The sequence below is a fragment of the Phodopus roborovskii genome, unplaced genomic scaffold (assembly GCF_943737965.1).
Source record: "Phodopus roborovskii unplaced genomic scaffold, PHOROB, whole genome shotgun sequence".
Taxonomy (NCBI): Eukaryota; Metazoa; Chordata; class Mammalia; order Rodentia; family Cricetidae; genus Phodopus; species Phodopus roborovskii.
In genome coordinates, this window is record NW_026125944.1 from 63,243 (window position 1) to 81,335 (window position 18,093).

The 18,093-nt window shown below is 42.5% G+C and overlaps 1 protein-coding gene across 1 annotated transcript in view; it reads left to right on the forward strand.

Moving 5' to 3' along the window:
* The first annotated feature begins 9,015 nt into the window (after positions 1-9,015).
* Slc9a6 (solute carrier family 9 member A6) overlaps positions 9,016-18,093 on the forward strand; it is a 55,337-nt gene continuing 46,259 nt past the window's right edge. Inside the window, exon 1 of the mRNA XM_051179105.1 lies at positions 9,016-9,343. Within this exon, the coding sequence (XP_051035062.1) occupies positions 9,016-9,343 (328 nt within the window). The remainder of the gene's footprint in view (positions 9,344-18,093) is intronic.

An 18,093-nucleotide genomic window follows, 5' to 3' on the forward strand; every position in this document is an offset into this window, starting at 1 on the left:
TCACTGAGCCATGAGAACCCGGAAAAAGGAATGCTGGGAAGAAGGAGAGCGCGACACGGAAAAAGGTCCTGGGAGCCTCCTCCGAGCCTGCGCAGTGCCGCTTCTCTGAGAGGGGCGGAACTGAGTCGAGGGCGTGAACGAACAGGCCAAGCGAGACCAATGGGGAGACGAGAAGAGCGCTGGCAAATGAGCGCTGGACTCGGGTAGGGGCGGGGCTTACGGGAAGAGCCAGGAGGAGAAGAGGGCGGGGCTGGTGGTAAAGAGAATCCTAGCAGTTGGTGTTTGCAAGTTGGCTAATTAGTTGATTTGGTTTCCTTTGGAATCGATCCCTTTGCTGTCGTGAAGCCTTCGCTTTGCTTCTGGCCTCGGAGAGCTCGTACTGAGGAAGGTTGGGAGGGCATTAACTTGAGGAGGTGTGGAGAGAGATAACTTGGTGGGGTTGGAACCCTGAAAGCTTGGCTTGCCGGAGACGCTTAGAGAATTAATTCAGCTTCTTACGTTTCTACTTTACTTTTCTTTGAGAAAGATCCACCCGAAAAGAACTGTAGCGTACCGGAACTGTTTTGTCGTGAAGAACGCCAGCACCCATTAAGGAAAAAATAAGACAACCAAGGGTTGTTTAAAACATTGATCAGGATCCAATTGTAACCTCTTTTCTCCGCTTTTGTCTTCATCTCCGAAAACGTAGGCATTCAAAAGTGAGGGCTTCCCTTGGTCTCTTTTTGCCCTGCTCTCTGTTGACAAGCTCATTAATTCGTTTTCACTTCAGACCTGCGTAAATACTACAATGATTCCAAATGAACAACTGTATCTCGAATACCACTCCTTAGCTCCAGGTCAGCACTTCCAGCTACTCATTGCTGGATATTTATTTGCGTGTGAGTAAACCCCGTGGCACTGAAATTTATGTGGACAAACGTAACTAATCCCCTCAACTCTATATAAAGTTCCTTCAGTGCCCTGCTAAGTGGCACAGCTTTGTAAACTGCGTGTTACAAAGTAAAGGTAAAGCATCTTTACAATTCTTTCCCATCAACCTCTACAGAACAGTTCTGTGAGTCAGTTGACTCTCCAGTGCTTGTTCAGTGATGCTCATCATGCCTTTTAAATTTGAAGCATCCCCACTTGTGATCTCCTTAATCTACTCTGACTTTATATCGCCTTCTAAAATCTATCATTTATTTACCATGTTTGTTATGTTACTGTTGTTTGCTGCCTCTCTTCCCACTCTGGAATGTAAGCTGCAAGAAGACAGATTTCTCTGTACATAGAACATTGACTGTCAAATAGTAGAAATTGAATGCATACCTGTTGAATAAAGAATGAATAAATGTCGGGAAAAAACTGAAAGTGATTTTATCACTGAAAAGATTTTGGAAAGATTCCTCTTAGTATTTTGAATCGTGCTTTTAAAAAATCCTTGTAGTCTTTTGGTATACTTGGATTTCTTCAAATCTGGAAATTAAGGCATGCAAGAATCAGCATACTTCCTTAAGCTTACCTATATCATTTTTGTTCTGCATCACATTATTCAAACATTAAGTTATGGTCATTACTGTTCTCTGGCCCCTCTTCACACATTTCTTGGTCAATCATATACAGAGCTGTCAATAAACATCACAATCAGAACAATCAAACAGCCAGTCACTCTTCAGTTGGCAGGAGAATGTTTTTTTTTTTCCTCAAGGCTTGGATTGTTGCAAGATAGAAAATACAATTTTAAGACAGACCAAACTTTTGTTTTAGCTTAGATGATGGCCATAAAAAATTGTCAGGTGACCTAATAGCAATTTATCTAAAGCAGAAAATGATGAAAAGGTTAGAGGGTTTTGAGAGGAAAAAAGATGGGGAGGAAAGGAGACAGAGACTGACTCTCACTGTAGTCTCTGCTGGCCTTGGAATCATAATTGAATTTTTTGTGCCTTATCCATCTACCCAGTGTTGGTTGTTGTTGTATAACACCATGAACAGCTTAGAGTTTTCTTGAAGTGTCTTGAATACTGGGTCACTTCTGTTTTGTTTTTAAAGGAGGTTATAGAGAAATACACCCACTAAGAAGTCTGGTATTTTTTATAAGCCACCAGTACATTTTCCTAGTCTTTAGGGAAGTGACTTGGTTCTAGAAAAACAGTCTTGCTGTTTGTTAACTTAAGGTACACTTGCATCTCTCCCCATCACACAATTGCCCTCTTTCATGCATTTACCACGTTTTAAATGTTTTATCTGTATATCAAATACCAGACTACTAGCAGAGTTTTATGTTTTCTTGTCACACACTGTTCCATTGAGGCCATGCGGTTGGTTTTGAAACAGGGTCTTGTTATGGTGCCCAGGCTGGCTTCAAACATTTGGGCACCAGTGGTTCTTCTGCCTTACCCTCCCCAGACCCTAAAGGACTACAGATATATGCCACTTTGCCTGTGGAACAGCATTTCAATCATCTGTAGGGAAATCAAGGTGTTCATAGTTACAGAGAAACTAGAATCCACTCAAACATGGTTGTGCAGGTTGGAATTAATCTCTGAGTACAAGATACAACTAGTGACAGCACTGTTTTCCTGAGTTCTTAGGAAAAAAATCAAATTGCATAAAACATAGTATTTAAATTCCTAAGTAACCACAGAAATGCCTTAATTATGCCCCTTCCTAAAATCCATATTATTGGAGGTGGGGATAATAATAGCTAAAGTATTTATAGAGGAATGTTTCCCTGCTTCATGTGTTGAATAGAGAAAAGTGTCCTAGCATTGGACCTTTGTTTCATACCATCCAAGTTTGTAAATATCTTCAGATGTATATTACTTGTGTACATTTCAAACTCTCTCTCTCTACATATATATATATATTTCCCTTTATCTGCCATACTCTGACCTAATTTGAAAATTCACCTTTCCTGCAAATATGTTCCTATTACAAATATCTATAAGAAAAATATGTAGATTGTATGTACTCAAAGGGGTTATCAGATAAGAGTGCTTGCTGCCAAAACTAATGACCACGGTTCAATCCCCAGAACCCACATGGTTGTAGGGGAGAGAATGAATTCCTTAAAGTTGAGTATAGTGAATGTACACACACACACACACACACACACACACACACAATGAATTAAATATTTTTTATAAAACTTTCTAGAACAGTATCTCTGGATAACCAATTATAGAATTCTATTGCCTTCTAGCCAAACTTGTCCACCCTTCTCCTTCCCTTCCTCCCTCTATCCTTCCCACTTCATGGACTTACCTGCAAACAAGGACTTGCATTGCATGGATCTTTCTCAGACAAGGAATCAAATCAATAAAACAGCAGAAATGGAATCTTTCACACAGGCAGGTCTGCCACAGACCTATACAGGTTTTACCTAACACATCCGTCACGCAAATAGTGCTTGTCCAGGTTCTCTAAAGACATGTAAGTAATCTGCCAGAGAAGAATTCACACATTTTTAAACAACAAAAAAGCAGGACAAAGCAGAATTCCGGTCTTTTCCCTTCAGCCAGGCAGATCTATAGCCATTATCAGAGCTTATGCCTTTCCCCAGGTGGCTCCTGGTGGCCCTAGGGAGCTCCCTAGCTACCAGAAGTGGTATCCAGGACCCTGGTTTGCAGCTCTCCCTGGGAAGCTGGCTAGCATCTTCAAAATTGACATTGTATCTTCTTATTTTCTTCTTACAGACATAGTGTGTACTTGGAAGAACTTCAGACAAGAAACAACAAAATATGTATCTCAGGAGATCTAAGTAGAAAAAAAAAGAAAGAAAGAAAGTAGCAGTTGGCATTTTGAGAAATCTAATTTTTTAAAAGATTGGATTTACAGGACTCATGGCTTTGAGATTTGTTCGCTGAATCACTTGTGCTACAGTAGTTTTCAGGAGCATGAACAGGGGACTGAGGTGGGGTTTGGAGCCTGGATTTCCCTTCTGTATGTCTAGGAGATTGAAGGAGTTACTCATCTCTGTGCTTCGGTTCCCTCACCTGTAACTTGCAGATAGCCATAGTGTTCATTCAATGCGCTGTTGTAAGGATTGAGGTTGGTGATGCCCGGGAGGTGTGCTTGGCAGTGCTGGGAATCGAACCTAGGGCCTTACACATGCTGAGCATACACACTGAGCTGCATCCTTAGTCATCTACTTTGTATCAGCTAGCTATTTTTATTCCTACCTTATGCAGTAAATTAAGACCCTATTACATTTTGGCACTGTTTTTGTTTTGGTTTGTTGTTTGTTTGTTAGGAGAGTGTGGTTCTTTGAATGAGAAATATTCCCCATAGGTTTGGGTATTTGAATACTTGGTTCCGAATTGGTGGTGCTGTTTGGAAAGGTTTACTTGGTGCAGCCTTGGTGGAGAAAGTATGTCACTGGGGGCTGGCACTGAGATTATATACTCCTTCCCTACTTCTCATATGCCCTCTCTGCTTCATGTTTGCATTAGAAGATGACCGCTCCCAGTTCCCTGTTCCTGCTGCCTCGTCTGTTCCTTGCTGCTATGCCTGCCCAGCATGGTGGGCTGATAACCCTCTGGAACTAGAAGCCAAAAGAAAGTCTCTCTTCCTTAAGTTGTGTCTGGCCATGGTGTTTGTCGCAATGACAGAAAAGTAGCTAATACAGAGAGGTCACAGAATCCCACCGTGGAACATGAGCTGGTCTCAAAATTTTGTTGCTCCTACCTCAGCCTTCTGAGTCCTGGAATTACAGGTGTGTGTCACGATAGGAAACTACTTTTCTAAACTCCTAGTTGCCCTCTCAATACTCATCTCTTTGCATGTAATTTATTCCCTTTTCTGCTGCCAAACCTGAACTGGGGAGAGTTTTGAATGGGAAACAAATGAGCTAAACATTTCAGTTGTGTTGTAGATCTTCTGTAATGTGAATTCAACCAACCTTCCCCACCATTCTCCCAGCACATGAATTAGTTAACCCACTGTTTATCAGGCACTTCCAGTGAACTAAAGATTGTGGTGAGCATGACTGAACTTATCGGTGCTTTTCAGTTATCAAGTGTTTACTGAGTACTTATTATGTACCTGGTATTGCAAAGCCCTCTTTCAGTTTATTCTTGAAATGACTTTTTGTTTCCATGGAAATTTAATACCATTTGCAAACATGAAGATTTCCTTTGCACTCAATGAAATTCAAGAGGCAGTTATTTATGCATTAACATGGTATGTGTTATTGAATACATTTTACATTTTCTTTTGTTTGTGTATTTGTACATGTGTGGGTGTGTGTGCCATGGTTCATGTGTGGATACCACAGAATAACTTGCAGGAGTCACTTTTGTCCTTCCACCCTGTGAGTTGGGGTTATTGGCATATATATATATATATATATATATATATATATATATATATATATATCTCCACTGAATCATCCTCCTGGCCCCAGAACTTATTTTAGTTATGTTTTGTGCTAGGAGCTGGTGGTAAAGCCAAAGTATTGTCTAATTTCTGCCTTGAAGGTGCTCATAATTTTATAAAATGAATATGATATTTTATCAGGAGAGCTAGGATAGAGAGGAGGAGTCCTTAACTAAGGCTGTGGGTATCCTGGAACATTTGTTGACCTTAAATCTGAGTTTTGTCAGCCAAGTAGAAGTTAATTTTGGAAGGAAGGGGTTGTAGGCCTATGCAAGCAGGAGGGGCACATGGACAAGCATATAGTAAAGACATATGACACATTCAGGGAACTACAAGCTATAATATTTTGTGTTTCAGAATATCTGCAGGGGAGCAGAGACCATAATAGTGGAGAAACAGCCTGGAGCCACAGAACTCCAAGAATTGTGTCCCATGTTGAGGGACCAGAACTGAAGTGGGGGGGCACTGGAGGAAATGGAGCAAGGGTGTAAATAGAAAAGCAGAGTGGAGTTCACAAAGTGTTGTCTCATAGGAGTCAGGGGGAAATGATTGACAGGGGCTAAGGCACAGGTCAAACTCTTCCAACAAAGGGTCAGATAACAAACACCTTAGACATTGTAGGCCCCAAGCCTCTTTCATAGTTACTCAACTCTGCCCTTGTTACAGAAAAACAGCCATACAGTGTAAGCAAACAGATGGCAACACTCTTTTTCCAAAACTCCACCATGGATGAACATTGAAATTCTGATTTCTGGTGATTGCCACATCACAAACTACTCATTTGTTTATTTTTTAATTATTATATTAAAATGTCAAAAAGTGTTCTTAGCTTCCAGTCTTACAGTCACAAAAAGCAGATGACAAGTTTCTTTTGGCCTTTAGGCCATAGTCTGATCTTTGCTAATCCTTGAACTATGGGATGTGATCACAGAAAAGATAGGGATACTTTTCAGAAGCTTATCTTTCAAGCAAGAGGAGAAACGGTGCCCTAGTTAGAAGAAAGGGCTGTATGTCAGAAGATACCAGAACATGTTGACAGAGTAGCAGGTGACAGGAAAGGAGTCACCAAATGTAGCAAGGGTGGGGGCGGGGTGGTGGGTGTGGGATGATTACAGGGGCTTCTGGAAGAGACTAAAAGTGAGTGATAGAAGGAGCTAGATTGGTGACTATGTTTTCTAAAGGAGGAGGGAAAACCTTTTATGTGGAGCTGAAGGGAAGGAAGGATGGGAAGACATGAATGTGATATTTAATCAATTGGAGGGTAGAAGCTTCCCAGCATGCTTTGAGTTTCTCAGTGGAAACAGAAGCATAGCTACAATTCTAAGTTGTCTTTTTGATTACTGAAGTCCCTCAAAGGTAGTGGCAGGGCTGAGAAATATAAAGCTTGTCAAGCAGACTCTCAAGTGCTCTGGATGCGGAGGAGTGACCAGGAAGTGGTTAGATGTCGAAAACAAGGAAAGAGAAGGCGAGAAGGCGACAGCTTCCCATGAAGGGTGGAGGAGTAAGAGCTTTGAACAATAAGGAGGAAGGCAAAGCGTCAGCTCCTTCAGGCAACATGATACATGGACTGTATGCATGCCCATGAGCACGTGTGCACACACCTTGGCATATAGGACAGCAAGGTTGTGATGACACAGACTGCTTCCACTTGAAACTGCAGTCAGAGCCAGTCAATGCAAGGAGCAGCAACGGGGGAGGTGGCTGGGAAAGCACCGCACAGAACACACAGACCCAGACGGGCAGGGGTGGAAGCAATGAAGAGAAATGGAGCTGGGAACGAGAGGTGGGAATGGGGTGTGTGTGTGGCCCAAGTCCATGGCTGGTTTGCACTGTCTGGTGGACCGGTGGAGTTGTATCTGTGTAGATTCCTCCTGGAGCCCTGCTTTCTAGAGGTTACAGATGGACAGAGTATCGAGGTGCTGGGGCCATGGAAACTGTGGTGCTGGTCTGGGGCTGGGAGAGGTTTGTTCACTGTGGTCAAGGAAACAAACCTGTGACTTGGTCCTTAAGATCCAGACGTGCATCAGAAAGTGGTTCTGTGCGGAGGCCAAGTAGCCTTGGAATGGGTGGCTTTGATCTAAGGAGGTAAACACTTTCAGGTGTTCTGGGCATCCAGGGAGGTCTGAGGAGAACCCAGTGGGAGGAGGGCACAGAGTGAAGCCAAGTTCTGCTGCCTGCCTGGCTTTCTTGTCTGTGTAACGCGCCCAGCCTGCTGTGAACAGGGATTTGCAGTTAGACTGGAGTTGGGAAAGGAGGCAGGTGGTCATGAGGGTTCTTGGGAAGACACACAGTCCCAGTTACTAAAAGGATGAATGGGCAGTTGGTGGGAAAATTCCCAGCCTGTAGACAGAAACACCATTCTAGAGTTGTTTTTCTTTCTCTGAAGTTTCACTATCTTCACAGAGATAGTTACTGAACAGGCATTCACGCTGGAGCCGCTTGGTGCTGTTCTGGGGCTATATTGCGGGCCCCAAGATGAAAAACTTTCACAATGGTGTGGTTTATACGAAATGGCAGGACTGGGATTGACAGTTGTACTAATGACATCATGAAGGCTTTGAGGGAGGATACATATTCACAGGGGAAAGAATATGAATATGCTCCTTTCCAGGATATCCTCAATATACTCAACAGGTAGAGGCCTGAAGGGGTGGTGACAGGTCAGGGCTTGAGACTTATAGCTTATTCATGTAGAAGTGAAAGTATAGAGAAAACGAAGCCCAAACAATTAAGGAGTAATCCTACAAGTATGGACACTTTTTTGGAGAGGTTCCCAAACACAGCTAAACTATGGAGATCAACTGTGAAAATCTTGCCTTGTGAGGTCCAGAGGAATACACAGAAATTACTCTGGGGCGGGGGGGGGGGCAGGGAAGATGAAGGGTAGGGAGTCAAAGGTAAAACAACTGGTGACATTTGCCTTAAAGTAGCCATCAAAAAGTAGAGGAGAGGGAAACAGCCTGTACCCGCCCAGGACTTCTCCCCCAAAGTAGGAGAACAGAAATCTAAGTACAAACTTGGGTGACTATTCTTTTCAAGGCTGAAGCTATGTATTCGTTCCCATTGCAGTAGATGACATATATCAAGCTTTGACTGCTAAAGGAACGCCAATTATACAGATACACACATTCCATGCCTTTGTGTGGATTCTTTTATGAACTCTTACAGTGCTATTGTTTCCCCCCCCCCCCCATAATGACAGAATAAGGGGATTCCGTTTTAAATTACAGAGCTGGAAATTGAGGGCATTCCCAAGGGGACAACTTCTTATCCTGTTAAGAGACACTGGGGGACGATATCCAGATGGGTTATGAAGATCAATTCCTCTCCCCTTCCCAGCTGTCAGAATAGAATCAAAGTAAAGGGCGCGCAAACGTGCATCTGATCCCATGTTTCTTCAGTGGAAGCCAGTGGGTTAGATTCGCTGTCTCGGACAGCGCTCAAGCTCCTAGGTGTGTCCTCCATGGGTGGGCAGATGGGCGAAGGGGAATAGGGTGGGAGCTGCTGTGGGCCCTTTAAAAGAGGAGGCCGCGAGGGGCGGTGCCTGCCCCGCCGGCTCGGCTGCAGCCCCGCCCCTTTCCCGTGAGCCCTCGGGGAGTGGTCCGACCGCGGGCGGCTGCGGGTGAGGAGAGGGGCGGGGGTGGGGGGTGGGGGGGAGATATGGCTGTGGCTCGGCGCGGCTGGCGGCTGGCGCCTGTTCGCCGCGGCATCGGCCGGCCTCCGGGGCGTCCGCTTACGCGGCCCCTCTTGTTGCTCTTCGCAGTGAGCGTCTTTGGCTGGGCCGGGGCTTCGGACGGCTCCGGGGGGACGACCAGAGCCATGGACGAGGAGATCGTGTCCGAGAAGCAGGCGGAGGAGAGCCACCGGCAGGACAGCGCCAACCTGCTCATCTTCATCCTGCTGCTCACCCTCACCATTCTGACGATCTGGCTCTTCAAGCACCGCCGGGCCCGCTTCCTGCACGAAACCGGCCTTGCGATGATTTATGGCAAGTGTCTTGGACCCCTGTCCCCTCGCTGCCACGACCCCTTTCTCTGCCTGCCGGCTGCGTCTCCTCCTGTCCTAGTCCCGCTCGGCCTACATTCTGCTCCCCGTCTCATTCCATTTTCCAGCTCCCCTTAAACCGTCCTCCGTTTCTTGGCTTCACCCCCCCCCCTTATTTCTGCTACGCCCCCCGTTTTTCCTACCTTGTTCTCAGCTTCGCCTCCCCATTTTCTCTGGCTCTCCATCGCTGTTTTTTGCCTCCGACCCCACCCCCTTTTGCCTTTGCACCCCTCTACCCCTTCTCTGCCTGCCAAGCTGTGGACCAGTGCGGGTGGGTGTTGAGGACAGAAAGGGAGTCGGGTGCGGTGCTTGGGATGGGGCTTGGGCCGGGGGGGGGGGGAGGGGAAGACATCCTTGCAATCTATGTCTCTGGGGTGTCAGTTTGTTTAAGGTTCGTTGAAGCTGCCTTGTACTGCCAGCATCTGGCATTCATTTGGAACCAGAGTCGACCTTTACTCATTGCCCAGCTTTTGCTATGTATGCCTTCTTTCCAGATGCAAATGATAAGCTTACTCTGGTGGAACCCACGCAAAATAAAAAAAAAAAACATGAAGTAGGCTACAGAAGGCTCAGGACATTTTCAACGTCGCCCCAATTTATTTTACTATACCTGCAATACCTGACAGGGAGACTTGAGGTTGATCCTTAGGACTCAGGGTTATGAGAGTAAGGACGAATCAGAGTTTAGGCTCTTCCATCCAGCAGCATATTACATTCCATATGATGGGAACAGTTCACCGAATAGTAATTGAGAATCAGAATCTTCACGGTTATGCATGGGATGAGAGAGAGAGAGACAGAGAGACAGAGAGAGAGACAGAGAGATTAAACCATGGACTTAGAAGCATTTTGAGTCATGCTCCAGTCTTGTGAGTGGGGAAAGATGATATTGCTGAGGGTCTCATATCTGCCTAGGAGGGTATGGCTGAAGAGATGAGGGTAGAGAGACAATCTTATCTGGGTAGTATGTGTGTGAAGATTATCTTCATATCTTCATTTGGCACATTCTTGAATGGTTGAGGTTTGTTTGTAAGGCTTGAAGATAGGTATACGAATGTTTGGCACTAAAAGGCATTTTCCCATGCAGCCCCCACCCTTTCCCATAAATCCAGACTTCTAGAATATGCATGCATATCAAGGGTAGCAATAAAAGGTAGTTGTGTGCCATATGAAGTACATGGGCTCAGGCTTTTTTATTTTTATTTTATTTGTAAGGTAATAAATTCTAAGCAGGAGGAATATCCCTGTTTACTAGGAAAATATATTTCTTTTTCTTTCTTTTTTTTTTTTTTCTTTTTTTTTTTTTTTTTTTTTTTTTTTTTTGGTTTATCGAGACAGAGTTTTTCTGTGTAACAGCCCTGGCTGTCCTGGAACTTGCTTTGTATACCAGGCTGGCCTCAAACTCACAGAGATCAACCTGCCTCTGCCTCCTGTGTGCTGGGATTAAAGGTGTGTACCATCATTACCACCTGGCCAAAAATTGTATTTCATTCGTAATAGTGCCTCTTAAGGTTAATTATTCATACATTTTATCCAATTTCTCTGTGTGACAATGTGTGACTTGTATACTAGCTTTAGCAAACATTTGCTAATTAGTTTATTATTACATAGTATGTACAGAATCTATAGACATGTAGGACCTTTAAGGAATGTAAAGACAAATCATAAAAAGCACATAATGGCATTTGAACTTTGGTTAAATGCAAAATGAGCCATATACCATTAAAATAAAGAACTGATCAGAGATCATCTCTTTCCTATTGAGAGAGATAATAAAAGATAGTTGATGGTACAAGGCGTTAGACCAGGGATAGGCATTTTTAAAAAGGGCTAGATAATATTGTTGATTTTAAGGGTCATTCCATTTTAATCTCTGTATTTTTTTCTCTTTGCAAACTTAAAAAATGTAGAAAACAACAATAAAACAAAGAAACAAAAAACCAACCAGGGTGCAGAGAAAAGGATCAATGGAATGGATGCTCTTGCAGAAGACCCTGGTTTGGTCTGATACCCATTTCTGTACTGTGCTCAGTGCACACACATGCTGCACCAGCATACATGCCGGCAAAGCATGCATACACATAAAGTATAAATAAATATATTTTAAATTTTAAATCTTTTGATTTTTAAAAATAAGTGGAAAAAAAGACCCTATTCTCAGCTCTTGGGCCATGCAAAAACAGACTGAGGTCTGAAGCTGCAAACCCCTTGAGATTCAGCCCCAGATTTCTGTTTCACTGTGCAAATACCTATGTGTGATCTTAGCAAGACCCACTCCACTTTTACTCTCATCTGTGCATCGGGAATACGTGACCAGGAAAAAGTGGTTTTAGCATAGTGCTTGCCTCCTAAGTAAATCCTCAATAACTGATAGGTGTGTTGTTGCTATTGCAGCTGCAATCCTCTGAGTCTCAGAAAAGTTCTTTTCATTGCTTAGTCTTGTAAGACACAAACAGTATTTAAAAATCAAATAGGGACTTTGACTGGCCTCGAAAATGTTTGTTCTTAGCTATCATTAACTTCCTTTAACTCATGACTTGAAATAGACAAAACTAGGGTTGTTGACGGCCTTTTCCAAAGTTTCTAATATGAAAACCAATAGAGTGCCTTAGTATCAATATTCTATGAAGGAGCAAAAGCTAGATTATCACTTGAAAAGCATGAGGTGCAAGAGTGTTAGTCTGGGAGTCAACCCTGGGATTGATTTGCAATTCCATAACTTGTTCCATTTTCTCCTGAGAAATAGGGACTATGGAATAATCAGGTTCCTAACTCCAAAACCCGATTCTGGACTAAATGGGATGTGGTCAATGTATTTAGAATGTCTAGCAAACTCAAAGTTTTCTAATCCTAATTACTGCCATTTACTTCTTATGACTCTTGCATTGTCATAGCTGTCATGCTACTGTGTATTTTTAAGATAGCTTACTTTTTACTTTCATTTTTAGGTGAAAAGAGAATTTCTATACATCTAAGATTCAGCCTGATGGTGATCTAATTGTGATATTGGTTTCACTATGTAACTACTCTCAGAAAAATCATGTTTGTTTGTTTGTTGTTATTGTTGTTGTTTTTGACTGACTGATAGAGATGGATCTTGCTATGTAGCCCAGGCTGGTCTCAAATTCATCACCATCTTGCCTCTGCCTCCCCACTGCTAGATGATAGGTTTATATTACCATGTCTATCTCGTTTATCTTAGTAAGAAGCAAGGGTAAAAAGCTTAAACCACAGCTGAGTATGGTGCTGAACACCCATGATCACTAAACTCAGGAAACAGGCAAGAGTATAACATGTTGGAGGCTATCCTAGACTGCAGAGTGACACCCTATGTCAAAAAAGTCACACAAAGCAGACTTAAGTCACTTATATGGTCAGTTTCTGGATTGTAATATAGATTAATAATTGCTCTGGTTAGAAACAGATTCTTAGCGAGGTGGTGGTGGCAGCTCACGTCTTGAATCCCAGCACTCAGGAGGAACAGGCAGGTAGATCTTTATGAGTTGGAGGCCAGTCTGGTCTATAGAGTGAGTTCTAGGACAGCCAAGGTTACACAGAAACCCTTTCTCCAAGAACAAACAAACAAACATAAAACCTGGACAGATGAAAACAACAACAATAAAAACACAGTCTTACGTGTGCATGTGGAGATGCACAGTGGAGATCAGAGTTCAACACTGGGTGGCTTCCTCAGTCACTGTCTACCTTAGTTTTTAAGACAGGATTTCTCACTGAACATGAAGTTTATAGCTTTGACTAGACCAGCTGGCTAGCAAACTCCATGGATCTTCCTGTTCCCACCTCAGTGGCACGGGGCTTACTGATGTACTCTGCAGTAACCTAGTTTTTGCATAGGTTCTTGAGATCCAAACTCAGATTCTTGTGCTTACGTGGCAAGCACATTGCCACCTTAGCCTTCTCCCTAACCCCTGCAAATACAGCATCAGTGCACCCACGAGTTTTGTTCATTGGGCTAGTCCCTAAGAAGCTTAAGAGTGAGTCACTGTTAGTAGAAATTGTTGAGCTAGTTAATTAAAGTCTGAAAAATGATCACTCATTGCAGTCTGCTTACAAATAAGAAGCAATTTACAGAAAAAAATATTTGTTTTGCCTCGGGAATCTTGTTTAGTTAAGTCCTAGGATTAACTGTTGCTCTATCAGTAAACATTTGTTAAATGTCTGTGGTATGTGGCATGTGATGAGAAAGGCAGATAGGTGCCACATTCCCTGTCCCCAAAGTGAGTACAATCTAGTGACTTAATAGCTAGTGTTTATTGAGGATTACAATGACTTGCACTTTATTATTCACTTTTAAGTAGAATCACATTTAGACCTCATAGCAACTCTGTCATATAGATACTATAATCTTAATTTTTCTTTTTCTTTTCTTTTCTTTTTTTTTTTTTTTTTTTTTTTTTTTACAGATGAGGAAATTAGGGTTCAGAGAGGTTAAATGATCTGCTTGCTATCATATGTTTAGTCAGGATTCAAAAAGTCTGTCTGGTTTAATAGCTCCATTTTCTTAGCCAGTAAATCACAACAGTTATCAGTAAAAATGTTGACTTTCTTTGCTGTCTTGAAATCCAGTTAGCTATTGCCACAGAATTAACAATATTCTCTTAAAAGACTTTTTTTATTATGTGAGTATCTTCATGTATGTCTGTATACCACATATGTGCATTGCCTTCAGAAGCTAATGACAGACAGTGTCAGATCCCCTGGAGCTGGAGTTAACAGATGGTTGTAAGCTTATATGTAGGTGCTGGGCATAAAACCTGGGTCCTCTGCCTGAGAAGCCAGTGCTTTTATAGTATGGAACACCTCTCCAGCCTTCTCTAACAACATTTTGGAAACAAGTTATCAGTGTTTTTTTTTTTTTTTTTTTTTTTAATGAATACATGTGTGCTCTAGTTAGGAGGTCCTGGGCATGGAACCCAGGATCTCACTCATGCTAGATGAGCATCCTGTCACTGAGCTATATCCTCAAATCCCTCTTTTTACTTTTTGTTTTGAGACAGGGTCTCACTGAGTAGTCCCGACTAGCCTCAAACTTGCTGTAAATTCTTCCCCTGTTTCTTGAGTGCTGGAACTTCAGGACAAACACTTCCTTCTAAGCTTTATTATTATTGATGAGTGTGTATGTTTGCATTATGCCACATTGGAGGTAAGAGGATAAGTGTGTGGACTCAGTTTTCCAGGGATTGAACTCAGGACATTAGGCTTGTGTGGCAAACACTTTTAGCAGCAGAGACATCTTGCTATCCCCAAACATTTCCTAAGGTGTAGAAAATTTTATCAGATTAAGCTACACTTAATTCTTCAGTGATATTGCTTCCATATTTTTGAGCACCAGGGTTTTCAGGTGCAATAGGCAGGGAGCCTGGGCTGGAATTCCTAAGAAGAAAATTGTAGTGGGCCAGGTAGGACTGAGTTTCTTATCCCTGGCAATGCTTTCAGCATAAGTAGATTATGCATGCATGGGATGGGTAGGCTTCTGTTTTGTGAAAATATCTCTTGTCGCCTGTTATTAATTTATTTTTTATAATATCAATATATTCTGTGCCTCCATATGTGTAGGATGCTAGACATTTCTGCTTTATCTCCCAGACAAAGCACTCTTTTGTGACTGTCCTCTTTACTGGGAATTGTTTTAATTCCATGATTAGGATTTGACCTTTTACAGAACTTGAATTTAGTTGATCTGTCAACTTTTCTTCAGAGAAATTCCACGTTCCATCTGCTGTAATGAAAGGATCTGTCTTGCTTCCAACATAAGTAATTGTTCTCCATGCTGTTGTTTTATTTTCCAAGGTGTGTGCTTTAAATCTGCCCAAGTGATGGGCTTTGATCTGGGCACCTGATACTTCAGTGTGGGTTCAGGCATGCAGGGAAACTGGTGGGCATTCTTCCTTGCATCGGAAAGAATCTAGGCTTCTGTTGTTAATATTTATAGTAGCTAAAGTGTGATTTTTAAAATATGTAAATGGAAAGGTATAGCTTGTATAGAGCCCCTGGTTTGGGGATAGGAGGGGACAAAGGTGTCTCTGCGTCACCTACACAGAGGGATTATCTGGATATAGCCTTTCTTCCCTCTCAGGTTATGTCAATCAAGAATTGCTGATAACCAGTCATGACATCCTTCCTCATCTTTCCTTGTCCTTTTCTCCTTCCCCTTGTTGCTCTGTCCCTTTCCCTGCTTGCTTTCTTTTATCTAATGGGGGGTTAGTCTGGACTCAACATCCTTCTGCCTTATAGGTATGCTCCACCTCATCCATTTGTTTTTTTTGTTTTGTTTCGTTTTGGTGCTGGATTTAAACTTTGCAGTTGCTACTGCTCTTGCACCAATCCAGAAGGTTGAAGGTTTTAAAGTGAATCTTTATTTCAGATCAGAACATTGGCCAAAGTATTTTTCAAATCGATATTGTCTGTTCAGCAATTCATCGTTGCTGCTAACTGTAACAAGCACATGTAGTGGTTGTGAGTTAACTGTAAGGGCCTGTCATCTTTTCCTTCTCCCCTCCCCCTACCAGCTACTGCTTTTCCACCCCCTTCCTTTCTTTACTTAATTTTTCACACAGTTTATTTTGATCATATTTCCCTTTCCCTGATTCCCCCGATTCTCCCCACCTCCCTACTCACCCAACTTCATGTTCTCTCTCACTCAGAACTAGAACAAAGAAAAAATCAAAACATATACACAACAAGCTATTAAGATAAAAAATAATGAAACACTGCCCCCAAATGGAACATGGAATCTATGTTGTGTTGGCCATCTACTTCTGAAAATGGGGCCTGCCCTGAAGTGTGGTTGATATGTTCAGCGTCACTCCCTTGGGGCAAACTGAATTTTCCTTTCCCAGGAGGGATCAATTGCAAATAGCTTCTTGGTTGGGATGGGACTTTGTGTCCACCTCTCCTTCCCAGTGCTGGGATTTTTGTCTGGTTTGAACTTGTGCATGCTGTTGTGGTCTCTGTGACTTAATATGAGTATCAATCAGTTGTGTATACAAGATACCATTTTTTGAAGTCATCTGCCACCTCCAGCTCTTACACTCTTTCTGCCTCCTCTTCTGCATAGATCTCTGAGCCTTTAGGGGAGAGATTTGATAGCGACATCTCACTTAGTGCTCAATGTGCCCAGGTCTCTTATTCTCTTTACATTGTCTACTTGTGGATCTCAGTGCTGATCCCCATCTGATGCCAGAAGAAACCTTCTGCAGATAGAGCGATCCTCTATACATGCCCCTGATACTGTTTCATTCCTTTCTACTCTGGCCTGGCTTCTTCCCCACTGAAACTGCCCTTACCAAGGCAGCCCACACCTTCCTTGTTGCTAAGCCCACAGATTTCTCATTCCTTACTTATTTATTAACATTATTGTAGCATGTGATAGTTTTCATCATTTCCTCAAAAATGAAAATTTCCACTTCCTCCTGAGTTCTTTGCCAACACTTATTTCTTCCTACTCCTTTGGCTTTCCTCCTTCGATTCATGATCAGTTCTCCACTTCCTACTGGCCCCTCAGTGTCAGTTGTTAATGGATCGAATCCTGGACCATTATCTGTAGTCTTCTTCCCATCCTTTTGCTCCCAAATGTTCATCTCATGTACGTACCTAACCTTTACTAACTGTGATCATTAAGTTGAAACCCTCTACTTGTGTCCTAGGCTCCCCATACTCAAATGTGTACTTTGCACAGGCACACTGAACTCAGCATGCTTGAAACTAAACTTAGTGGGCTGGAGAGACAGCCCAGCAGTTAACAGCACTTGCTGCTTTACAGAGGACCTTAGTTCCCAACATTCATATGAGGCATCTCACAACTGCTCATCCTACAGCTCCAGGGTACTTGACGCTTTCCTCTGGCCCCTGTAGGCACCTGTGCATATGTGACAGACAGAAGCACACATATAAATAAAAGTATTTTAAAAACTAGCTCATACTTTGACCCCTGTAAATCCATTCTCTCTGTGTGTTCCCACTTCATTAAATGGCCTTGTTTTCCATCTGGATGCTTAGTCCAAGGTAATCATCTCATTGTCAAGTCCATTAAGGCTCCGCTAGTCTTTTATCTCATTCTCCTCAGCCTATTCTACTTAGCCACCGAAGCTTTCTAAAACATACTATGTTCCAACCACCCCCACTTCTGGCATTACTCTCTTAAATGAGGTCCAAAGCTCTTATTGCCTAATGATTGCAGTGTTCACCTAGACAGCCATTTAGACCCTCTCAAGTCTAGACCAAGCTTTTAAAATGGGACGCTAATGTCAAGCTCAACACTTAGCATTCTTCAGTGAGTTCCTTCTACTTCAGGGCAATGAAGTCCAAACCCCCTTCTACAACAAACTTGTTGTTTATGATTCAGTTCCTGCAGATGTTTCAGACTTCACCTCTTGTCAGCTCATAATGTAACAACATGGAAGCACAGCCATGTTCTGTTATTCCTTGAGTGGATATATAGTCTACTATGCTTCTACCTGTTAATAATATTTAGTTACTTAGGTGATATTGCTGGTAAACCTTCTAATGTCCCACTCCCTTAGACTTGCTTAAATATCTCTTTTTCTGTATTTAGAATATTTTGTATATGTGTATGTGTTGCATTACAATTGTTAAAATTGTCTTTTTTGCTAACCGGAGTGAGAATTCTTTAAAATGAACAATATTTTAATCTATGAACCCTGAGGTTGTAGC